Source organism: Simochromis diagramma, unplaced genomic scaffold, assembly GCF_900408965.1.
Source record: "Simochromis diagramma unplaced genomic scaffold, fSimDia1.1 OVJJ01000548.1, whole genome shotgun sequence".
In the NCBI taxonomy this organism is placed as follows: domain Eukaryota; kingdom Metazoa; phylum Chordata; class Actinopteri; order Cichliformes; family Cichlidae; genus Simochromis; species Simochromis diagramma.
The window spans coordinates 1-26,076 of NW_024387378.1; the positions used below are offsets into that span (position 1 = coordinate 1).

The 26,076-nt window shown below is 43.3% G+C and overlaps 1 protein-coding gene across 1 annotated transcript; it reads right to left on the reverse strand.

Annotated features, from left to right (window-relative positions):
- Positions 1–5,891: 5,891 nt before the first annotated feature.
- LOC120720105 lies at positions 5,892–11,951 on the reverse strand. The gene is made up of 17 exons (XM_040009740.1): positions 11,837–11,951; positions 11,330–11,408; positions 11,015–11,163; positions 10,854–10,922; positions 10,317–10,677; positions 10,089–10,190; positions 9,638–9,870; positions 9,362–9,540; positions 9,173–9,266; positions 8,422–8,778; positions 8,209–8,326; positions 8,043–8,134; positions 7,849–7,942; positions 7,382–7,483; positions 7,015–7,182; positions 6,734–6,889; positions 5,892–6,500 (listed from the first exon to the last, which is right to left on the reverse strand). The coding sequence occupies exons 3-17, from the start codon at positions 11,129–11,131 to the stop codon at positions 6,427–6,429; spliced, it is 2,316 nt and encodes a 771-aa protein (XP_039865674.1). The 5' UTR covers positions 11,132–11,163; positions 11,330–11,408; positions 11,837–11,951; the 3' UTR covers positions 5,892–6,426.
- Between the last annotated feature and the right edge of the window lie 14,125 nt (positions 11,952–26,076).

Consider the following 26,076-nt stretch of genomic DNA (forward strand, 5'->3'; position numbering starts at 1 on the left):
TGTGAAGAACCTGTGCTTCTCACCATTGTTTTTACTTCCTTAGTGGAAGCATTAATTCCATCTGCGCGCCCATTTGACTGTTACTGTTGCCCAAACGTTGCTTGGTAGCAGACATACATCAGCTACAGTTGGTCATGTGCACATTGTTCTCCCTTCCATGGTAGAGGGCAGATTTGACCCATAAAATTTAGTTTATCCCACCCCCACGCCCACAGTCCTTCCACACTTACTTAAACATCAGTCACTAGTCTTGTGACTGCTGATGCCCCGCTACGAACACTGAAAACATATATGCTCATAAGACCTCTAACGAACAGCGTTAAGTCACAAGAGATAAATACTTTACGTGAAGTTATTCGTTCTCTCAATGTTACAAAAGCACAAAAGTCGTGACATACATCGGCTTTTTTCTCTCCTCCGATCGACATTATTTTTCCTGCATTTTGGCCCAGACTATAAATGTTTGTACACCCATGCTCTATAGCCTTTCTGCCAGTCACACATGCGTTTTTGTTTTTTACATTGATTCTGTGTGGAAATCAAACGTGGTCAAAAGCACTCTGCTTCTTACAGGCAAGCAACTGTCAAAGAATTGTCTTATCAATGGGAAAAACCGGTGCATGGTTAGCTCTTGAGGAGAGTCTAAAACTGGACATGATATTTGATCAACAGATGTTTTGCTTAGCCGTCAGTGTCATGTTAGACAGCCCTCAATTTTATTAATCCTTGCAGAGGAATTTTACAATCACATTAGACCTCCACCGTGCTAGGATAAAGGCAAACAAATGGTTATTAATTAAAGTAGCTCTTTCAAGTCCATATGTAATTCTTATTCAGTATTTGATTTGACAATTATTACCTAGAGCTCTGATTCAGAATCAGATTGATTAATCCAACTTCAGATTTGATGTTTGATGTCTGATATTAAATCCAACACAGACAGACTGAGGTTTTTAGGCAGTGACACTCACCAGTAATTGCTAAACAAATAAGGAATGTGTACCAGAAATTACACTGAATGCTGCGCTAATGCATTTAAAAGGGGAAAAAAAGACAAATAGATGAAAAGAGACCAGACAGCATGAGAAAGTGGAACTGACTTCTGACTCTCTTCCAGGGAATTAATGATTTTGCATGGTTGTTTAGCTAATTACATGTGGTGACATGAGTACATGCAGCAGACTATTAGGGATCTTGCATGGCTGGCGGTGAGTGCAGAAACATTGACAACTGATAACCTCAGTAAAGTGCTGTATGTGTTGGACAATTGTGGAACGCTATTTTTAACCGACTAACCGCATTTGGAGCTTGGACCTTGTTCAGCTTTTATTTTATTTTTTAAACCTCTTTGATACATGGATGCAAGTTATTTCACCTTGAATTGTAGATTAGTGAATATAAATCACCATGCCTCATTTTAAAGGTGCTTATACTGTTTGTAGTGTAGGCTGTTTAATTACAGTATGCAGCTTTTCTATAATGTTTTACTGGGGAAAAAACTGTCAAGGCAAATAAAGTGAAAATAAAGTCAGATGTTCAAGGATTTTATTAGGCTGTCATAGCTTGCTGAGCCGACATGGCTTAAACTATAGCTTTGTTGTAAAACAGTAATATAAGCATGCTCCGTCCACTTTTTAGAAAGTATGGCAGTTCTGATGTAAAGCTTTGCTTGATTCAAACCTCCAACTGCATAACCGTAAATAACGATCCAACAGGAGACAACATACAGCTGTTTTTAGCAACCAAAGCTAAACAAATGTTCCTCCTGCATCCTCCTCTTCATCTCTGCTTTCTCAATCTCCTTCCTCCTCTATCATCTCTGCTTCCTCCTGCATCTTCCTCTCCATCTCCACTTCCTGATCTCCCTCAATTTCTACAGCTTACACCTCGGATGTCCCAACAAAAAAAGGAAAGGAAGTTTAGACGTTATGTTATTGTAAATGTACAAAACACATGACAGGTTCGTTAAGATTTGATAAGATTTCTTTTTTCATTTTGTTTCATTCTTTCATTTTCTTCAGTTTTACAGACCTCATGTAAATATTTCATTTGTTATTTTTCAGAATGCTGAAAACACCGTACACAGCAGATTTTCAAATATGAAGAGATAGTAGACAGGAGAGTTTGTAAATGTAAGTAATTTAGCCTGCTGCTGTGCAGATTTGTTTGCGTCTTTGGACTTCCCGGATTTGAACTTTGCCTGACTGAATATCCATAAGCTTTTGTATTTGATGAATCTTCACTAATTCAGCCACTGAGTCAGGATTTCGCTCCAAATAGGACATTAAATAAGAACATACCACCTGATACGACCTGGTCGTGCTGCCTTCCTGCTGTTTACGTTCTTTAAAGTCCTCCTGACATCATGCTCAGAAGGAGTGATTGATGTGGAGGTGCTCCTTCCCATTCAGTAACATCTGCTTCAGTTAGTTTTGCTTGTGAGCCACAATGTCAGCAGTGTTGCTTTGCTGACATGCACTCGATGCTGGCAGTACACGCATTGTAGTGGTTCTTGTGTTTTTGTAAACTAATTGTATAATATATTGAGCCATTCAATAGTACACAAATGTTTGTAGGCTCCTTTTTGTATGCAACTTGCATGTCTTTCTTAACTAAATGTTTGTTTATATCATGTTTTTCAGGAAAAGAAGAAGTTAAAGTCAAGTGGAAGCCCTGCTCAACATGGTATGTAATAACAACTTTGTTGGACGGGAACAGACATTCATATTGTTGATAAATAGTTATCACCTCAATTGAATTCATGTATTTGGACTAAAGTAAATTGGGAGCTTTTAGCTGTCAAGCTGCTCTTCTGTGAGGAGCTTGATAGCTGTCCACCTCCAAAGTCCATTATGAGATTTGGAGGTGGACATGGTCAACACTTTTAAGAGTTGGCATAAGACTTTACTTATAGAGCTTACAGTTAGGGCTGGTTCAGCTCAGCCCTTAGTTATGCTGTAATAGGACCAGACTGCTGGGGGTTAGTGCCCCCCCCCCCCTCTCTCTCTCTCTCTCTGTCTGTCTCTTTCAGGGTTATGCAGGCTCAGTATTGGTTGAAGATGCAGTCACGTCTCCTTTTACTAAAAACTCTCCCCCTCTCCCTCACCACCATCTGTAAACATACGTTTCAGTAATGCAGTTCATGCATGTTACTAACTAAACTTCTTCCCTGGAGTTTCTGTGCTCTCTCATCCAGCAGGTTCTGAAGGATCGTGGCTGCTGCTGTGGTCCTGCTTGACGTCTACTTCATATATTATTACTCTCTGACTTGATTTGATTAATTTATATTACAATGAAGGTGTATAAAGCATGACATGAATATAGAAGATATTTCATCCTAAAAAATTGTCATATGTCACAACCTAAATTGTCCTATTTTGTGTGTGGTTGTCGTTGTTGTTTGTTATGTTTTTCTCCTGACAGTGGCAAAGTGTGGGATGACACATGGGAACCTGCGCAGTTTTACACACAGTAAACCAGGCACCACAGGTCGCAGAGATCGCACAGTTCACAGCTTGTAGTTCAGCATAAAAGTTCAAAATAAAATATTTACTATACATTTCAACCAGTGTCAGTCTCTGTTTCACTCTCTAATTGTGGCTTAAGTACCTAACACATTCATGAATCTGATCGATCAATAATATCTTCCCTGCACTCGATATCTCATAGTTTTACATATCAGCCAACATTATTGTCTACATCCTCATAAATATAGAAGTGACTTGCTTATTATAACATATTACAAGGTAAAGTAATACTGCACTGCACGTAAAGTAAGTAACACCTACTGTGTATGGGAGCCTAAAGCAATGTTAACTGCACCAGTACCAGCTTCAGAACATATTGTATATTATATGTTTCTACCTTTTTGTAATATGTCATGTTTAGATGCAGTGACAATTGCACATTTGGAGTTGTGGTCATATGTGGTTGTTATATACAGGGTATTAAAAAAAATTGAAATTTTTTGCTATTTTTCTTGTTTGTTTGCACAATATTATTGTGTACATATTACATATGTAACATTATTGTTAATATTATTATTAGATATCAAAGATACAATTTGATTAAGGGTTTTCCTGTCATAACTTCAATAAAAATGCAATTACACACGTAAACAATAGGATCAAAATAAACTTTTAAAAAGTCTGTTGATCAAATGCTGATTTTCAAAACATTCTAGAGGAAAACAGAGATAAAATAATCTGAACAGTAACAGTGATCGTGGATGATGATGGAGGCTTCAGTGGATTATTCTGTTTCAATCAATAGGTTCGTATCTATGACAATAATTTGATAAGTTTAACAGGTTGGTTTAGGCCTGGCAATACAGCAAATATTCACAAACTTTTGTTTTTGAAGAATGTTTATCTTTTTTGGGATGAAGCTATCTGGCAAAATGAGACAACCCTTTTAACCTCATCTTTATGTCTATCATGTGGCTATGATACTGGATTTTGGTTTGATGCATATGCAGGTTACAGCTGGGGAATGGCAGTATGTTGTGGATTGATTTGGCATGTTCAACCACTGTTACACCAAACTCTCTCACTTATAACATGATAAAGGCCTCTTACTCAGTGTCATGGATTTTCTATACTTTTGGGGACACAGGACCAAAGTCTGAGGCAATAAGTCAGATCAAAGAAGGCAATGATTCTAAAATGGGAGTTTACTTATGTCATTATATATATCCAGGAATATGTGCCTGAGGATAGTTGTCATGAAATCAATATTAAATCAAAGTATTCCTTAATTACCACAGCTGACACGAGTTCTCCATAGCTGCCTGCTGTCTCAGGATCTGTCTCCAAAAAGGACCAGGGAGCGCTAACATGTTATGTTCTAAACTGATGAAGAAAATGCACATTAAACATAACATAAAGTTACTGAGTGAAGTAATGTCAAGAGGATTCCTTTAGCTCCTATTGGGTTGGTTCCTTGATCAGTGCAATACAGAATCATTAATCTGGTTTTATGTAATGTCCTCAAAACATGTCAAAATGAGGCTCACTAGTCTGTGTGGCCTCCACATGCCTGTATGACCTCCCTACAACACCTGGGCATGCTCCTGATGAAGTGGCAGATGCTCTCCTGATGGATCTCCTCCCAGACTCCAGGACTAAAGCATCTGCCCACTCCTGGACATTTTGTGGTGCAGTTGGTGGATGGAGCGAGACATGATGTCCCAGATGTCCTCAATTGGATTCAGTTCTGGGGAATGGGCGGGCCAGTCCACAGCATCAATGCCTTCGTCTTGCAGGAACTGCTGACACACTCCAGCCACATGAGGTCTAGGATTGTCTTGCATTAGGAGGAACCCGGGGCCAACCGCACCAGCATATGGTCTCACAAGGGGTCTGAGGATCTCATCTCAGTACCTAATGGCAGTCAGGCTACCTCTGCCGAACACATGGAGGGCTGTGCAGCTCCCCAAAGAAATGCCACCCCACACCAAAACTGACCCACTGCCAAAACTCATGCTGGAGGATGTTGCAGGCAGCAGAAGGTTCTCCACGGCGTCTCCAGACTCTGTCACAAGTGCTCAGTGTGAACCTGCTTTCATCTGTGAGGAGCACAGGGCGCCAGTGGCAAAGTTGCCAATCTTTGTGTTGTCTGGCAAATGCCAAACATCCGGCATGGTGTTGGGCTGTAAGCACAACCCCACCTGTGGACGTCGGGCCCTCATACCACCCTCATGGAGTCCATTTCTGACCGTTTGAGCAGACGTGCACATTTGTGGCCTGCTGGAGGTCATTTTGCACAGCTCTGGCCTTTCTTTCCTACCCCACAGTACCTTCCCTTACCATTTGTTTCCTACCCTTTTAATTCTTCTTTGATGACGGTTGTCTTTCTAGATAAGCAATTTCATTTGCTCTGGGGCGAGTCACTGGCTCGGATGCATTCTGGGACTGTCAGTTCACCAGTGTGCTGGCATGCTTCTTAACAAACACACCACTACAGCAAACATCTCAATTGTACTTGTTGATTTCTTCGACAAAACACTGAACAAAAAATGTACTTGTGAGTGTGCTGCCTGGTGCTTTTAAATTTTGTGATAATTTGAGCAGCCCAGAAAGCATCCCATAAATTAAATTATGTTATCGTATCTGAACATGTACACTAGTCATTAAATTAGATGGGAAATAATGATTCAGGGTAAACAACTGCACCAAGGAAATTCCATTTTTCTTCTCAAAATGTAAAATGTCTGTTGAAAAATCACATTAAACAGAGATGTGATTAACTTTTTATTTTACCAAACATAACATCAATGATGACACAATCAGTCTTCATCAGAAGTGCTCAAATCACTCTCAGTGGCATCGTCTGGAATGTCTTCCTCCTCCTCCGAGTCCATTTCCAGGAGTGGTTGGTGGCTGAGGATTCTCTTGTACACGTCCTTTACTTTGAGCATTTCAGCTTTCAGTTCACTTTGTTTTTTAAAACCAGGCTACAGAGTCCCTTCTGTGCATCCTCCGACATGCCAACAAAGGAGGCTGTAAAAAGAACAAAACAAATAAATATGAGAAAAGTAAAAAAAACAAACAAAAAAAAACCTCACCTCATAAACACAAGGAATTAGGATGCTGTAATTAAACATTTTTTTAAAAGGGAGAAGGCAGTGTTAGCTAGCAATCTAGATATAGGTAAAAGATCCAGTAAGACTTTAGCATCTGCTCTTATTTTCAATCGATTCATCAAAACATTAATAAATAAATAAAGTGCTTACAGTCTGAGGAGATTGTCCCCAACACCACAGATCGCATTCGCAACACTGTCCAGTGATGCCGCATCTCCCTGCAAAGGATCATCTCCTCCTCTCTCAGGCGCCTCACAGCCATCACCTTCTCAAAGACCTTTCTCTCTGTCCGGAGGTCAGCAGCAGCTACAGTTTAACAACATCACATGGGAAAACATAGCAGCATATTATGATTCAAGAACAAAACATTCAACTACTGCTCAGATACTGGGAGTTTGTTTAAAAAGGATATTTAGAAATCAAGAGCTTACGTTCACTTGTGCTCTGCCAGGGCCAAATATCGGTCTGCATGAGGGCATCACTGGATACGATTTGCTTTGTTGGTTCAGCGAGCTTGTTGTAGTCGTCAACAGCAGCCGCCAAGCGTTTCTTCTCAACTAAGATGACCTTGCGAATTCTGTGTCGCCTCTTGTTGCTATCTGTAAATAATCATAAAAAATTCACACCTTCACATAATGTATATAGTTACATTTTAATCTACACTCATCAATTTGTTTGCTAGAACAAATCACATCCAGCTTAAACAAACCTGGATCTGATTTTATTCTGTTTACAAAGTAGCTGCACAAGCTGTACAAACTGAGCATCAAACGGTCCGTTTCAAAGAAACTGTGACACCATTTTGTCTGTAAAGACTTTGTGTTCGCACTCTGATGATGACGACAAGCTCCTCTATTCGTGCCTGCAACGCGCCAAGGTTGCCATCAGTTTGATCACTTTCTAAGTGAGAGGAATATTAATCAGAATAGAGGATGAGTAACAGTCACCAAACTACAGTGGACTCTAATCACTGACTTGATGACATTCATTATAAGACATCTGGAGCCTTCATGTGCTGCATTATCATGAGATAACAAGTATGTTGGTGTTCAGGTTTATAAAACCAACTAGTACGACATCATTTCAACCCAGGTTCTATCCAATTTGATGAAACGCAACAACTCTGCCATCAATTCTGCTTTTACAAGGCTTATTTTTCATTGTTTGTTGACACTGTCAGAAAGATCTTAACTCTACCTTAAGTTCTTTAATGAGGCCATGGTGGGTCCTATTGTTATACATGAGTGCATTATATTGAGACTCACCTTCAGCCCATTGCTGCAGTGTGTCGTCATCCACACCCAGCTCATTTCTGGTCGCATTCAGGCTCTCCACTTGTTCTCTAAGAATCCTTATGATCTAAGAATGCATTCATAAATGTCATTCATATTGACATTAAAGAGTACTGGTGTTTCCCCCCCATTACCACACACATTAAAATGGGTGTTGAAAAAATGACCTTTGGATATCTCTGGCTCAAAGTGCGGCCCAGTTGTTCCACTTTCCTTTTGTTCCACCCCAAAGCCAGGAGGGTCAGCGTGTCTGTTCGCCCTGCATTTCAGTTAGTATACAAATTAGAATTAATGAGCAGGAGACTGAGTGGAATCTCAGACACAGACACACACCTGCTTTAGACATGTACTTCGTTGTGATGGCCGCCCTAGACAGGAAACTGTTTACTTGTTCCACCTCTTCTCCAACTGTTGAACCGGCCCCATCCTGAAACGCACCTCCCCATTTGATCTATAGAAAGGAGGTCACAATACATGACTGCTGAATTCATTCAACCTTATAACAAAATGTCTCAAACTAATCCAAAACTACAAGCTTCAGTATACCTCGCATTTCCAAGTGTGAGCCTTTGCATGCATGACGGAGAGAAAAGGAAGCATTGACAAGAGGTTCCTCAGCTCAGGGCACTGCTGAGCCACCTTGGTTAAATAGGGGAAATATTTACAGGCCACATCGGAGCAAAGGAACATAATATGTCCTGGGACGTTAGCTCCCAACTTCCTCTGGAGAAAAAGGGGGTAAGCAAAGATCTCCCCTCGAAACATGTTCAATGCAGCTAAGAGGACTCCGTGGCGACAAACAGCTATTTCCATGCCCTCCTCATCCAACTTCACAGTGGACTTTTTGGACGACTCCTTTGCTGCAGTCCAAGATGAAGATCCGCACAACCCTTTCCCCGGGACCTATACACTCAAAGATTTTAACATAAAAGACATGACATGATTAAGCCCTATCAGGGACAAACTTTTTAAAACAAATGCATAACAATTAGCTGAATTAGCCTCGAGTCACACAAGACCTCATATCTCCCCAGGACAGCACTGATAACACAAAATAAAAATCATGTTGTTGTTTTTAAATACACATGGTGACAAAATTAAGTACACATTAAGATAAAGTAAAGTAAATAGTATTACGACAACACCAAGAGAAAAATAGAATAAATATCGACCCATCCATATATGTCCACACACACACACACACACACACACACACACGTATGTGTATATGGTTACGGCATTAACGTAATTTTAACAAGATTAACGCTAACAGCACTGATATATATGTGTATCTTACATGATTTGTGTGTCTCTGGATGTATTTCACAAACTCAGCAACTTCCTCATCTTTTTCAATGAAGACACCTTCAAAGTTCCCCTGCTCTGAAGTGCTGAACGAACACAGTGACAGTTGTTTGAAAAGAAACATTAAAATACATTTTTCTACAAATCCATATTTGACTTATGTACACAATGCATAACGTACCTTGCATTTGACTGAAAGCGATAAAGCTTGCGGTTTCCATCAACTGAGACGGCAAGCATGTCTGGAGTGCAGGCAGGGCAGCTAAAGCATGGCTCCTTGCACATCCTGTCCACCTCAAACTTTACAGCACTCCACTCCAAGAAACTTTTACTGAAGGCATCAGCTGATATTCGGCCAGTCTTTTACATAGAGGACATACAACAGAATATTCAAGGACAGTCATCATAAACATTGATTTGCACAATTTCCTTAAACTTCGCAAATTTAGAAACTCACCCTTCCAAAATGGGCTGTTCGTTCATCCAGCATTTTGACAAATGCCTTAAGTGACATCCCTGGTGCAGCCTTCTTAATGTCATTGAAAGACTGAAAGACATCCATTGAAAACAGGGTGCAGAAATTTAAGGTGCAAGGCCAATATCCACTACCCAGGATGTCCTTAACTGAGGGGGACCACATTAGGCCACAGCTGGTGCAGCTCACCACTGACAGTGCAAGGTTATAACGGCCTTTAGAAAGGATAAGGATAAATTCAGTCATGGCTCAAAGCATTCATTTTTTTCATGTTGTTTTCAAATCGGTCTGGTAAATCCAAATGACCTTTGACAGGTGCCCACATATACTGCGGGCCGAGGGTAATTCAAACCAAGATAGCAATGCACAATTTGCAATAAAACCTCCAAACACATCTATTGTGTATGTAGTGTGTGACAAAAGGGCAACTTACCATTTATGGTTACAAGAGCCACAATTGCGCCGGGTGAAACCTCAACGTTACCTGCTGGGCAGTCACACACATGGTCTGGCCTTTGCACAGGCAACAGCCGAACTAACATTAAAACACACAATATATATAAAAAGAATTAGAAATTAACTGATACACAATAAATATAGAATAACAGCACCCACTCATACTCATACATAGCAAGAAATGCATAAGACTTAAAAACCGTACCTATTGGCTTATGAAACTCTGATGAAGGCTGCAAAAACCCTCCTGTCACTGCCTCTCTGTTATGCAGGACAAAGCGTGTGTGAACTGCAATATCACAGTCAGCACAAAGGAATGGAAGAGGCAGGCAGTCCAGACACCTCACAACTACTTGTTTGCCACACTGACACACACAGTGTGACTGTGGATCCAGAGTAGCTAACATATTGTCTATAAGACAAGGCCTGGCCTCTTTCCACTTTTGCGAAGACACCATATTTCTGATCGCCCAGTGAGTAGCAGCTGACTCACACGACGTCTCACAAGTCATGGCTGCGTCCTCTTCTCCATCCTCCAACAACTGAAGGAGCTCCTGACGAAGCACCTCAGTTCCACACACTAACAGAAAAAAAATAAAGAAAGGAAGAAACTCTTCCACAAAGTGAAAAACACTCTAGGCAGTATGTTTCTTAGGACTGCACAAAAGCCCTGCATAACTCAACTATAACAACAAATATAAAAGTAAACAGAAATCACAATATATACAAGAAGGTAAAGTACCTTTTGTTGGGTTGACACTGGCAACATAACTAGGTTCTTCACGTGGACATTGATGCTGCTCTCTGGACACTGGGGGGGGAAAATTGAAGAATATTTACTTACTGAAATTCTTTGGTGAAAACAAGTTGTGAGATAAAATCAATGGTTGTGTGAACACTGACCACGTGGCATGCAACTAGTACTTCGACTGGTTGATGGTCTTTGAGGAATAAAATCTCCCTGTCTGTCACGTGTTTTCCAGCGCACTGGTCATGGCTGAAGTTCACTCTGTGCATCATTCTACGCAATTAACAAGGAAAAAAGGGAACACCTAAAATACAGTCTATGATTAAAGCAAAGATTATCAAACATCTTAAGTTAACCAACTTAATTTGACAAACTTTTTTTAAAAATTCAAATAACATAACGTTTACTCCGTACAAAATATTAGACAAGCGTGTTCCCTCTTTAGCAACTGTTTCCACTAAAAATGTTACCTGCATATCTTGAAGGAGTTCGTCAGCAGCCTGAAGCTCTTCCTCCAGCTCGGGATCCTCTGAATCACTCATTTTCAAGCTAAAGAGGAAAGAGATTTTTGCAGAACTCAGTGACATAAACACATAACTAACGCAATTCAAATGATTTTCAGTCTTGGCGCTCCGGTTAATGTTAGCAATTAACGTTAGCATCATCAGTTTGTAAAGAGCTAGCAGAACTCTTAGCGCAAAAACTGCTTTACGCACCATGTGAGGGTATTTTGCAGCACACAAGTCCTTTAACGTTTGTAATAGATTTAATCATCATCGTTGGATTAAATGGCTAATGCTGCAGTAGCCACGTGTAGTCGTTACCTAGCAAGCATGCTGACGGTAGCTGTAGCCATTTTTAAATACATTACACCGTTTCCGAGATCAGTCACCTCTGTTTGTTTGAAGCTTTTATGAAAAACAAACTTTGAAACACACATCAAGGTATTACTTTAAATATATGTATTTTTTACATACCTGCATTAGAATCAATCAGTTCCGCCTCATTTTCTTATTCTTATAAATGGGTCTCTCCGTTCTCCCATCAGCCTTTGCTTACACAGGTTGCGTCTGATTGGTTTGAGCCGAGAGCATCCGAAACTAACAGGAGTGGTGAATGAATCTATAAATGTGTTTTATGTGTGAAATGAAAATAATAAACCTAACAAAGGATTATGTACGTTAAATCTGCGCACTTTCAGATCGTGAATCAGTTTGGAAAACACTGTGTGATGGCCACAACATGAAGCGATTTTATTGTTGAATTATCAGTGATACTTTCATGTGTTTTTGTTGAGAAATGTTAACGATGTCATTAAAAGAAAGCATTAAATTAGGGAGAAAAACCCGTTCGCGGAGAAGGTCCCCGGTTCTCCAGTTAGATTGTGCTTCACGGCGTCATGTTTCGCTGTGACGGGGTTATTATTGGAGTAAATGGATGGCTGGAGCCTCTGCTCGAAGCGTCTCTGATCGCTGCGAGCGGGTTCATATTGGAATGAATTGACAACCCACAGCGTCACATAAAAACGTGGAAGGGTCCCTTAGGCGTCAGCATGAGAAGTTAAGGGACGTGACAAATCGTCATTATTTTACGCGTCGGGAGTGAGAACGGTTGCCTAAGACTCTCTAAAGAAACAGCATTGTTGTTGTTCGGCTTTTCATTTCGCCATTTGTTGATTCACTTGAAGAGCAAGTAACGTAATATGGGTCAAGTGATCAGTTGGATATCAATCTTTCGTGATACACCGTCATATTTACATTATTTGTACGGTACGAATGATTTGCTTTGGTACCTGGTCGAACTTCAGTTCTCCTCTGTCTGCCTGGCTGCGTTCGCAGGCAGCAGCTGCCCCGCCCCGCTTAGTGCCTGAGCTCGGATCATACCAATATTAGGGGGGATTTACGCACAGTCCTAAATTCCCAAAGTGTGCACTGTGTGCTTCGAATATTGTGTGTAGTTTTTTGTTTTATACAGTGTCAGCCAGGCATCTAACTATGAAAAAATTACACTCCAAAAGACCCTGGGCTTCTGAAAAAACAACCCGGGCTTAAGCCCAGTAAGCCACCCCCACGCTCCGCCCCTGAATGAATGTATGGAATAATAACAAGGAAAGTACATTTTAATTATTTATTTTAATTAATTCATTATTGAAGTTTACACAACATCAACAATGTTCAATCTGTGCAGGCACTGTTGGATGCTGGAGGCCCTTCAGAGGTTCCCAGCTGCTCTCTGCATATAGCCAAGTCACTGATGGTCTTGGTCACTTGGGCCTGTGAATCCAGTTCCTGAAGAACGTCATCGTGATTGTCTGGAGGAATATTTCAGAAAGCTTCTCTCTGTCATAGTAAAGGATCGCAGCCAGTCTGTCAGCCTGGTCATAGATGAGGTGCAACTGAAAGGATCTCAGGTGCAGGACACACAGCTCTGCCCGAGCGGCTTGTTCACCGTCTCCATCCATTGTAGCTTCAAGTCTGTCAGAAACAAGAGCAAATCATAAGTCACAAACACGACAACTGCAGACGCGTCCAAAGAAACACTGTAGTACTTTTAAACGAGTAAAACTGAATCAACTTGGAGCAGCTAATGGATAAACCAAAATTAAGAACTGGTACATTTTATCTTTAAGTTACTTAGCTTTGTAAACTGAAGAAGATCATTATGTCCTGATCCTTCATTTCAAGTATCGACTGCAGTGAAACAGGTTGGGTTATAAATCTAAACCAGAATGTGAAAGAAGAATGAATACAGAACCACAGACTACCCTCTCTCTGAGTACGCATCTTCGTATTTTTGTCTTGTTCACTTGCCTCTCACTGGTTCTTACATATTTTTCACGCAGTGAAATTGGCTGCTTACCTAAGACTTGCATGTGCGAATGTTTAACGTGTGAGCGTCACCTGAAAGCGCCTAAAAAGTTATTTTGAAAGAGGGAAATTGCTTTGGAGTTACTGAATGTCACTGACTCGCAGTCATCAGTCACCGAATGTTTAAAAAAATCAGTCAATAAAATACTAATAAATAAAAATTATCACCTGTCTCTTCAGTCAGCTGCCTTCAAGTGTTTGTATTTTAAATGCAAGTCTGTACATCTTACCTTTATTAACAATGCTGAAGATAATGATCCTTTTCTTATTTCTTCTGTTTCAGCCGTTATATTGGGGTTTGTCACAGCTGGTGAGGTGAGTGCGCCGCTTTTCTGCTGCCGGTAGTCACTCGGATGTCCCTCCAGTCTGTCAACATATCTGTCTCCTTCGGAGAACATATCTCCGAAGGAGGACCGCCCTCAGCGGACACATCAAAACTTCGTGCCCTCGCGGTCCGTTGTTTGGGTATAGTCACTCTCCGAAGGAGAGTGACTATACCCAAACATGTCCACTATGGACTATGGTCCACTACTACCCAACATGTCCACTATGACTATTGTGCTGAGAGTGACTATACCGGCAGCAAATGAGTACTCTCCTTCGGAGAGTGACTATACCCAAACAACGGACCGCGAGGGCACGAAGTTTTGATGTGTCCGCTGAGGGCGGTCCTTGTTTGCGTTTCTGTCAAGTATGTTTTCAATCAGGTTTGTGACGGAAACCGCAATATATTTCATTCTTTCTTTCTTGCTTGCTTTCTTTCTTCACTGAGTAAAGATAGACTACGAAGAGGAAGTCGGACTTGCTCGAACACCAATTCGAGCAAGTCCTCTTCCCTCATGGTTTTGTCGTTCATCTGCCTCATGGTTTGATGTGCTGTGAGTTGAGAGATTCTCTTATGCAAACCTTGGGGGTAATGGCTCATTAGTTAAGTTGCTGTTGCCATCTTATCAGCTTAAAGGAGCATTTCTGTAGCAACAAAGCATTTTCCTCCAGAGAACCATGGCTCGCTGAATATTTTCTCTCTTTTTCTTTTTGCTATTCCCCCCTCTTTTTCAGTTTATCCTGCATGAGCAGTTTCGGAAAAACTAAACCTGGAACCAACGACCATGCCCGTAACTCACCTTTCTAACCAATAAGCACTTTTTACACTCAAGGTTTGCAGAAGAGCATCGTTGAATGCACAGCACATCAAACCTTCATGCAGATGTGGCATGTCACATCTCAAACTGGTTTCTTCAACATGACAGTGAGTTTGTACTCAAATGGCCTCCACAGTCACCAGATCTCAATCCAGTAGAGCACGTCTGGGATGTGGTGATACAGGAGATTCATATCATGGATGCACAGCAAACAAATCTGCAGCAACTGTGTGCGGCACTAATGAAGTGGCAGGAGGGCTCTGGTGAGTATGTTGATCACTCAACAGCAGGAAAGTTAACTCCATGATGCACCTAGAGACTGCTCCTTCTTTTACATGAAATTTTCAGTTTTAAATAATCCTCTAGACCTGGACTCCACTTTTGAAATTTACTGAGTTACTGGTGGTCTGGGGATGGAGATGGCACATTATTGATTTGCTAGTGTGAAAAAGCATTTTAATATTATAACCTGGAGTGATTTTGATACCATGCACAATGTTTCTATTCTGAGGAGTCGAGGTCTACAGGACCATGAAACTCACCTTCAAACGGTAAGTAAGGTAAATGCAGTAAATCAGTGGCGTCGTTAGGCCTATTTTAGGGGTGCTGAAGCCTCCCTAAAATATTCTTAAGCCCCCCTAAATAATTTGGTGGGTTTTTTTTTTAGTTTTTTTTTTTTTTTTTAACTTATTCGATTTTTTTTAACAGAACTTGCAGACAAATTCAATATAAAGATGCAGGAATATGAGTTTAATGAAATAATAATATAAACCTGTCGCTATTCACATAAATATGATCATAACTCGGTTGGTCCCTTTCACTTTACACTGTTAAGGTAGCGTCAGTGCTTCGTTATCCAATCCGTTCCAGTTGTTCACAGGGGACATCCACATGACTGAAAATCCAGTCCTCGTTTTCACTGCTACTTTACACTCCGCTCGTATACTTTTGAGAATTTTATATTTTTGATAAAGAAAAAACAGACAACAGACTGAATGAATAAAAGAAGGCTTCTTCATTGCACATTTTCCACCAATCACAAGCCTCTCCTTTCACTCTAGACTTTTGACCAATCACCGATCAGGATGACTTCCATTACAGCACTACTGTACTGTGCATCCCCCCACCTTTTAGAAGTGAGGGGTGTGTCATCACACAAAATTCGCTGAGCCAGCAGCAAAAGAAGCAGCAAACTACGCTTCACATTTGATCAATGCTCCCAAATATTTTGAAGTTACAAACATTATATTTTGAGCACGCATGTGACTAAAATGGTTGCAATTTAAAGCCCTGAAAAATATTACTAAATTACTTGAATTGAAGTAAAATTAAAATAGAACCCTCAAAAATATGTGAGTCAGTCATGTGGATGTCCCCTGTGAACAACTGGGACGGATTGGATAACGAAGCACTGACGCTACCTTAACAGTGTAAAGTGAAAGGGACCAACCGATTATGATCATATTTATGTGAATAGCGACAGGTTTATGTTATTATTTCTTTAAACTCATATTCCTGCATCTTTATATTAAATTTGTCTGCAAGTTCTGTAAAAAAATCGAATAAGTTTAAAAAAAAAAACAACTAAAAAAAGACCCCACCAAATTATTTAGGGGGGCTTAAGAATATTTCAGCGAGGCTTCAGCACCCCTAAAATAGGCCTAACGATGCCACTGTCTCCAACATAATCTCTTGCCACCCCTAGTTTTGCATATGGCAGTGTTGTTTATTAAAACAAGATAGCATTAACACTTTGAGCCAAACTGCAGTTAACACAAAATATAAATTCTAAAAATGAATAGATATTGCAGTTCATCCAAGCCCTCAGTCATGAGAACTGCTGTCATTGTTCGGATGTTGTCAGTCCATCCAGGGACGTTAGTAGCGGTGATCAGCCCTTGAATAGCAGTCATCAATATAACAAATGTGTTGGTTAAATGAATGTATGGAATAATAACAACAAGGAAAGTACATTTTAATTATTTATTTTAATTAATTTCCCCCAGGGATCAATAAAGTATTCTGATTCTGATTAATTCATTATTGAAGTTTACACAACATCAACAATGTTCAATCTGTGCAGGCACTGTTGGATGCTGGAGGCCCTTCAGAGGTTCCCAGCTCCTCTCTGTATAAGGGCAAGTCACTGATGGTCTTGGTCACTCGGGCCTGTGAATCCAGTTCCTGAAGAACACCATCGTGATTGTCTGGAGGAATATTTCGCAAAGTTTCTCTCTGTCATAGTAAAGGATCGCAGCCAGTCCGTCAGCCTGGTCATAAATGAGATGCAACTGAAAGGATCTCAGGTGCAGGACACACAGCTCTGCCCGAGCGGCTTGTTCACCGTCTCCATCCATTGTAGCTTCAAGTCTGTCAGAAAGAAGAGCAAATCATAAGTCACAAACACGACAACTGCAGACGCGTCCAAAGAAACACTGTAGTACTTTTAAACGAGTTCCCCTCTGTTTGGGCTGTCTTCAGCGCGGCGGCGCCTCGAAGTGTTCGAGGTGTTCGGCGCACCGTTCGAGGCGCGGTGCCTCGAACACTTCGAGGCACCTCGAACAGTTCGAGGCACGCGGCGCCGCGGCGCACCGTTCGAGGCGCCTCGAACCTCGAACACCTCGAACACTTCGAGCCACGCGGCGCCGCGGCGCATTGTTCGAGGCACACTCACACTACCTTCAAATGTTTGTATTTGAAATCAAAAGTCTGTAAATCTTACCTTATAAGCGTTTGCCTGAGACAGTGGAGAAGTGATAGTGTTTCTGTGTGGTGCTGTGCATTTATTACCTGCCAGGCGAGTGGAGGCCCGAACAGGGAGGCAGGAACCTCCTCACGTTCTCCGCACCGTTCCACCTCGCCTCGAACTGTCCGAGGCACCGCTCGAACACTGTCCGTCACCGTGCCTCGCGCGCGGCCCTGCCTCGCGCCTCCGCGCCCTCCGAGGGCAGCTTCCACCGCGCCTCCGCGGGTCGCGCATCCGCGCCCCGGGGGGCACCGCGCCTCCGAGGGCACCGCGCCTCCGCGAGGCACCGGGCCTCGAGGGCACCGCGCCCTCCGAGGGGGCACCGCGCTTCCGCGGCGCACCGTGCCTACGCGGGGCACTGCGCGTCCGCGGTTGCACGGGCACTCCGCGTCTCCGAGGGGCACCGCGCCTCCGCGGGGCACCGTGCCTCCGCGGGGCACCGCGTCTCCGAGGGGCACCGCGCCTCCGAGGGGGCACCGCGCCTCCGAGGGGGCACCGTGCCTCCGCGGGGCACCGTGCCTCCGAGGGGCACTGCGCGTCCGCGCCTCCGAGGGGCACTGCGCCTCCGCGCCTCCGAGGGGCACTGCGCCTCCGCGGTGTCGCGGGGCACCGTGCCTCCGCGGGGCACCGTGCCTCCGCGTCTCCGAGGGGCACCGCGGCACCGCGCCACCGAGGGGGCACCGCGCCACCGAGGGGGCACCGCGCCTCCGCGGGGCACCGTGCCTCCGAGTGGGCACCGTGCCTCCGAGGGGGCACCGCGCCTCGGAGGGGGCACCGCGCCACCGAGGGGGCACCGCGCCTCCGCGGGGCACCGTGCCTCCGAGCGGGCACCGTGCCTCCGAGGGGGCACCGCGCCTTGGAGGGGCACCGCGCCTCCAAGGGGCACCGCGCTTCCGCGGCGCACCGTGCCTCCGCGGCGCCGCGGGGCACCGCGCCTCCGCGGGGCACTGTTCCGCACTGTTCAGAGCGCGGCGGGGCGCACTCACACTAACTTCAAGTGTTTTTATTTGAAATCAAAAGTCTGTAAATCTTTCCTTATAAGCGTTTGCCTGAGCCGGTGTAAGAAGTGAAGTGTTTCTGTGTGTGCCTGTGCGTTTTATACCTGCCAGGGCGCAGTGTCCTGAAGTTAAAAACAATCATGGAACTTGGACTTACCAGCAGCCGTGGACCCAAAAGAAAAATCACACAAGAAAATCACTACAGCCCACCCAGTGCTGTACAAAGGAAAGTGTGAAAACGACCCGCCACCTGGCACGTGCCACCCTAGTCTTGCATATGACAGTGTTGTTTATCAAAATAAGATAGCAGTAACACTTTGAGTCTACCTACAGTTAACACAAAATATCAATTCTAAAACTATATATTGCAGTTGGTCCAAGCCCTCAGTCATGAGAACTGCTGTCACTATTCGGATGTTTTCAGTCCATCCAAGGGACGTAAGTAGCGGTGATCAGCCCTTGAATAGCAGTCATCAATATAACAATTGTGTTGGTTAAATGAATGTATGGAATAATAACAAGGAAAGTAATTTTTAATTATTTGTTTTAATTCATTCATTATTGAAGTTTACACAACATCAACAATGTTCAGTCTCTGCAGGCACTGTTGGATGCTGGAGGCCCTTCAGAGGTTCCCAGCTGCTCTCTGTATAAGGGCAAGTCACTGATGGTCTTGGTCACTCGGGCCTGTGAATCCAGTTCCTGAAGAACACCATCATGATTGTCTGGAGGAATATTTCACAAAACTTCTCTCTGTCATAGTAAAGGATCGCAGCCAGTCCGCCAGCCTGGTCGTAAATGAGATGCAACTGAAAAGATCTCAGGTGCAGGACACACAGCTCTGCCCAAGCAGCTCGTTCACCGTGTCCATCCATTTCAGCTTCAAGTCTGTCAGAAACAAGAGCAAATCATAAGTCACAAACACGACAACTGCAGACGCGTCCAAAGAAACACTGTAGATAGATATCATTAAACAACTTTAAAAGATTTCCGTTATATATAAAATAATGTATTTATGCTGATTCAATTTGTCTTTCAATTCAGTGCAAAGGAGAAAGTTTGTTAAATGTTTAAATTTTACAGATACAATATTTTTGCTGCTGTAAAATCAGCATTTTGTCATATTTGAAATATAATTCTAATATAGCTGTTCTTAATGTATTTTCTTTAAAACCCAGTGTGTGTGTGTGTGTGTGTGTGTGTGTGTGTGTGTGTGTGTGTACTACGGCAGTGTAAAGTAGCACAAAAGGAGCAGGTGCTAATTTTTATTTATTGATTCATTTGTAATTTTTACAGCTTGGGAAAACTGTAAAAACTGGATATTTAGTTATTGTTATAAATCTCCCTGTAACACCATTTGTGTGTTTATGTTATCTGAAAATATAGAGAACATAACATAACAAAAATGTACTTTTCATAATATTAATATCATTAAATAACTTTAGAAAGACTTCAATTTGATGCTTTAAATTTAATATAATAAAAAATATCTATTTTATATGTAAAATAATCTTAAAATATTATTGTACAAAATTGGCAGTAATTTAATTTGTTTAATAGTTTTAGCTGATCGTCTGTGACACCAGGAAGACCGTATACCTGCATCTCTACCAACTTGCATTGCAGTTTCTGGGCTCTCCAGCCTCTTTGTTCCACATTTCCTCTAATGCAGGAGAAATTATCTCCAAGAAAAGAAACTCGACCATCACACAGTGGAACAAATTCTCTTCTCAAACAAAAACCAAACGGATAACCTTAAATGCATCACGTTTTTACTTTACAAGTTCATAAGCATTCTCCCTTTTCATGTTCACAACCTCCTGGTCAAACATATGTATAAGAAAATTGGCCCAATATCATATTATTTATACACACAGCTGTCTTTCTGTCCAGTGATTAATTGCATGAGTTCATGGAGGCAGGACCTCACAGCAGAAGCGTACTCCATAATGTGTTGTACATTATTATATGTATATTATATGTATTTTTCATGTATTGTATTTACCAACATCAAGAAGTCACAAGCAAAGAAAGACCACACCATGGCGCATAAGCAACGTTTATTGACCAAATTTATCTATTAAACAAATAGACACAACATTTTTTTCACCTCCCAAAAAGCAAAGCAACGGCAGCCCAATATCAGAGAGAATTGTGAACTCGTCATAATGAAGCAGTTCATTTTGTAGATCCAAGCTGCTCTTCATACTTTTGGCCATCAGGCGTCACCAGAGGAATGTGTTGAAAGTCCCGCAGAGGCTCTGCAAACACAGGTCACTGATGGACTTGGTCACTCAGGCCTGTGAATCCAATTCTTGAAGAACTCCGTCACCATCCTCTGCAGGAATATCGCAGCAAGCTTCTCTCTGTCACCATAAAGTATCACAGCCAGTCCGTCAGTCTGGTGGTAGATGAGATGGAAACGAAACCACGAACACGAACACGAACACACACACACACACACACACACACACACACACACACACACACACACACACACACACACACACACACGACAAAGAGCAAAATGGCATCTTCACCGTGTCCGTCCATTGCAGCTTCAAGTCTGTTAGAGGGAAGAACAAACCATAAGTCACAGTCAGCGATAGCTGCAGACACGTCAAAGAAAACACTGTAGTACCTTTTAAACAAGTAAACCTGAAGGAAACTTGGAGCAGCTAACAGGCAAAAGTCAACCAAACTTAAGGATTAAATGTACTGGTTTAACGTTGTTCCTAAGTTAATTCCCTTTATTAAACATCCTTCTGTTTCAAGGGTTCACTGCAGCGAAACTGGCTGCATTATAAATCTCCACCAGAATGTAAAAGAAGAATGAATACAGAACCACAGACTACCCTCTCTGAGTACTCATCTTCATATTCTTGTCTTGCCTCTCACTGGTTCTTACATATTTTTCACTCAGACAAATTGGCTGGTTAGCCAGGGACTGACATGTGAGCATCAACTAAACGCACCTACACAGTAAAAACGTTTTTGAATGAAAAGTTGCTTTGGACTCATGGGATGTCATTGACTCGCAGACACCTGTCCCTGAATGTTTAAAATATAAATAAAAATTAGCACCTGCCCCTTTTGCTCTATTTTCCACTGCTGTAATCATACACACTGGGTTTGTCTCAGTAGAGGAGCTTTTTCTAGATCCTGGCAGCTCCCAGAGATGGTACAAAGTTTTACTATCCGCCCCTGATCAGAACGTCTTTTTTTCCTAATTCTGAAACAATTTGAGAATGAGGAGATTAAAGTTCTCTGAAGAAAAGAAATTTCTCTTCCCCTTTCTCCTAAAGTAGCAAACTTCAAATTCATGAATGAGATCTACCAAACTCATGAATTCCTAAGATTGACATTTAATCTAGACATGAGCACGAAGGACTGATGAAGGACTAATGTAAATGAAGCTCTAGGCACAAAGCGCAGGTTCAGGGACAGAAGGAACAGGTTCAGGGACAGAGATGTGTCCTCTTTTGTTGACAAGCTGATTGAAAACTTCAGCAAACGTTTTGATAGCTTCAGCTTTGGACAGCAGTTCATAAAGAACCCATTTCTCATCACTGATGTCAGAGGGTTCTCAAAGGAAGTCACACAGCACTTCAAGTGGGCAAATGCTGGGCCTCTTCAAATGCAAGAGGTTGATCTCCAAGCGGATGTGGCCCTGAAAGAGCAGTTTGGAAGAACTGAACCTGCCACTTTCTGGCTCCAAATGGTCTGAGACAGCTTTCCCAAATTTGAAAAAAGTAGCCCTGTACATCTTGACCATGTTTGGCTCCACATACAGCTGTGAGGCAGCTTTCTCCACAATGAACATCTTAAAAACAAAAGCTCAATTCTCTCACTGAACAAAAGAAAGTGGGGAAGTGGAATAAACTGTAAAAAACTGTAAAATTAAGCCATGTTATTTATTTTCTCTAATCCATTTTAAAATGCAGCCCTATATCTAATGTAGGCCTACTGTGTGTTTCAGTGTTAACAATAAATTTTGTTGAAATGTTTTTAACTTGCAATTTCAATGATTTGACCGTCTATTGTTCATACGTTCAGATATTGATTAACTAGGCTGCTTCTCTATCACAATCATAACGCAAGTTAGACATGATGATGTGCGGACCACTCAGAATTAGAGTTAATTGTACTCAATTTAGTGTCAAAACATTTAACACACACACAGGCAGCGCGGCACACACACAGGCAGCGCGGCACACACACAGGCAGCGCGGCACACGGTTTTGTAGTTGTTGTATAACTTGTCATATTTGCTCAATCCAGCATAAACATTGAACACTATATAAAGTTTCAAACTAAAATGCAGTCTTTACTGCAACTGAGCTGATTTGTTTTAGTTTAAATTTGGACAAATCTGTTAACACTATCATTACGAACAAGTTTTGTTCAACGTACAAACACAACCTTCAAGTGTTTGTATTTGAAATCAAAAGTCTGTAAATCTTACCTTTATCCACAATGCTTACAATAAAAGTCCTTTTCTTATTTCTTCTTTTTCGACCTTTATAAGCGTCGCTGAGGTTTGCCTGAGCCGGTGTAAGAAGTGAAGTGTTTCAGTGTGTTTCTTGCCAGCGCAAGAAAGGGCAGGGGCCCTCCACTGCGGAGGCCCCTGCCCATGGAGGCAGACTCCAATTTGGATCAGGAAATAGCAAGTCCAAGTCCTATAATCCAACTGATAGATGAAACACTTCATCGTTGTCCAACTTATCCTAAATCACTTAAGAAAATAAGGAAGCAACGGAAAGAAGCTCTCAATTAAATGCATATAGAATAAAAAATAAATATCGGCAACTTGTTAATTGGTTATTTTATAAACATGATTAATTATTTTACATTTCCGTGTTTTTAATTATCATTTTTCATAAATCCCATTTTTGGTCGGTCTCTCTCTCTCTCTATATCTCTCTATCTCTATCTTTAATAGCTTTAATAAAGGAAATCACGTATGCACAGGCTTACATCCCACAAATCAAACTCGTGCTGGCAATAGTTCAGGCCTCGATCACAAGCCAGTCTGGCTCCGCACAGGCTGAGATCGGCAACTGAGGCGGTTTCAAGTTCCCAGCACGACACTCGGGCAGACGATCGCTCCAGCCCGATTACCGAGGCGTGGGTACAAGCAACAATCCAGAATATAATACAATAAAACCAGGCGCACCAGAAAAAGGTTAGCCCACTTAATAAAAACAATTCCACAAAAATAAAAGATGACACCAAAAAGACGAGACAAGACAAGAGAGCAGCTCCACCGAGCAGGAGCCCTCAAACAGCGACTAGGCAGGCGTCTTGATTCTAAAACTACATTAATACAAATTAATGTATTTGTATTAGGAGCTCGGCAGCGAGAGCTCCTCCTCGGCTGGCGGCAGCGAGAGCTCCTCCTCGGCTGGCGGCAGCGAGAGCTCCTCCTCGGCTGGCGGCAGCGAGAGCTCCTCCTCGGCTGGCGGCAGCGAGAGCTCCTCCTCGGCTGGCGGCAGCGAGAGCTCCTCCTCGGCTGGCGGCAGCGAGAGCTCCTCCTCGGCTGGCGGCAGCGAGAGCTCCTCCTCGGCTGGCGGCAGCGAGAGCTCCTCCTCGGCTGGCGGCAGCGAGAGCTCCTCCTCGGCTGGCGGCAGCGAGAGCTCCTCCTCGGCTGGCGGCAGCGAGAGCTCCTCCTCGGCTGGCGGCAGCGAGAGCTCCTCCTCGGCTGGCGGCAGCGAGAGCTCCTCCTCGGCTGGCGGCAGCGAGAGCTCCTCCTCGGCTGGCGGCAGCGAGAGCTCCTCCTCGGCTGGCGGCAGCGAGAGCTCCCGCACGGGCAGGGCAGGTGCGGGTGGTGACGTAGCGGCCGGCGAAGAAGATGGCTGAGAGGCGACTGCAGGCGGATGAGTTGACGGCTGCGCTTCAGCCACAGATGGATGATCCGGAGGCGAAGATGGTGTGTCTACTCCCGGTAGACTGGACAGCGATGCAGGGACAGATGGGTGAAATGATGGCAGAGGTGGTCCAGCCGGCATATCGACCTCCAACTGAGGATAAAGGCGAGAGGCTGACGGGACTGAAGACTGAGCTACCAGCTGGGCAGCAGGCTGAAGTGAGGGTGAGATGGCTGTTATGAAGGGTGGAGAGGATGAAAATGTTACAGCCGGCTCAACAAATTCCAGGGGTCCAGAAGCAACTGAGACCTCCAGTTCGGTCTCTGGGAAGCCCTGGGGAGAACCTCAGTCTCCATGCGGCCAGACTGAGCCAAAAAGTCATTCGGGTCTGTATGCTCGGAACTCCCTAGCTCCCAGCTTACAGTCTCAGAGGGAATATTTTCTGAGTCTTTGGAGGTACAGCAAACGGTTTCTATTTTCATGTTTACAGGAAGGGAATTTATAACACCGGCAGAGACCATTTTACTCACTGTGGCGTCCAGAGCCGCTGGTCCTGAGGCTTCGACCAGTACAGGAGTGAGTGTGGATGTAGTTGAACGCTGCTTGCGAGGACGCCTTCTCCTCCGTGAAGGCGGGGCCGGGTGTATGGGAACCGTCTTCTGCTGTTCATCTGGGTTTTGATTTTCAATGACATGATTAATAGACACAAATTAGTCGGGTTTACTCACTGCGGTGATGAGCGCTGTCGGTCCGTTGCCAGCTGACCGGGCTGAAACCGCAGGAGTGGGTTGAGGCGTAATGGGATGATGGTAGAGAGTGCGGCATGCCTTCCGTAACGGTGGATCAAACGATTGTGCCGCGAGCATCGACGGGAAAGCCCTCCGCCGACGCGTGAAAAACCAAGCGGCTAGAGTCTCTGGGAGAGCGGCCGAACTGTCCATGCTCGGACCACCCAAGCCAAATAGTTCAAAACTCGAGCTCTCCCTTAACCTAGTGACCAGGTGCCTAAGTTTGTTAATGTCCAGAATGTTCGTGGTGAAGGTAGTGGATGTGAGGGGATGGTCAAGGAACACTACCTGTATGTGTCTCCTGTGTGGATCTACGGCCTGGACTACGCTCCGGCAATAATCCCATAGCTGCGCGAGCGATCTCTCCTCCGTGGCAACTCCTGAGTTTGCTGGGTCCATGGTGGTTGGCTGGATCGTTCTGTCACGGTCTGGCTGGCAGACCGTGGGGATGTGAGAAATGAGGACCCAAAATGCAGGACTTGGCGCTGAAGGCAGTGCGTTTATTTACAGTGGTGACAATCCAAACAACAATAAATTCCCCGTGCGATCCCAACTCCCGTTCCGTGTCTTCTCCTTTATCCCGTGCTCCGTGCTCTGTCTCCGTTCCCTGTGTACTGTCCGTGTGCTGCCTCCTGGTCGCCACATTTCCTCCTGAGGAAACACGCATACAAAAGGCAGCCGTGAGTACAAAACCTAACGGCAGACTTGCACTAACCTTGTGTAACAAGTGTCACCTGGCAGCTTGTTGCTCTCTGCAGGTGATTGGCTGAAGAGCTGTGAAAAGGTAGTGGGTGTGTGGGGTGAAGTCA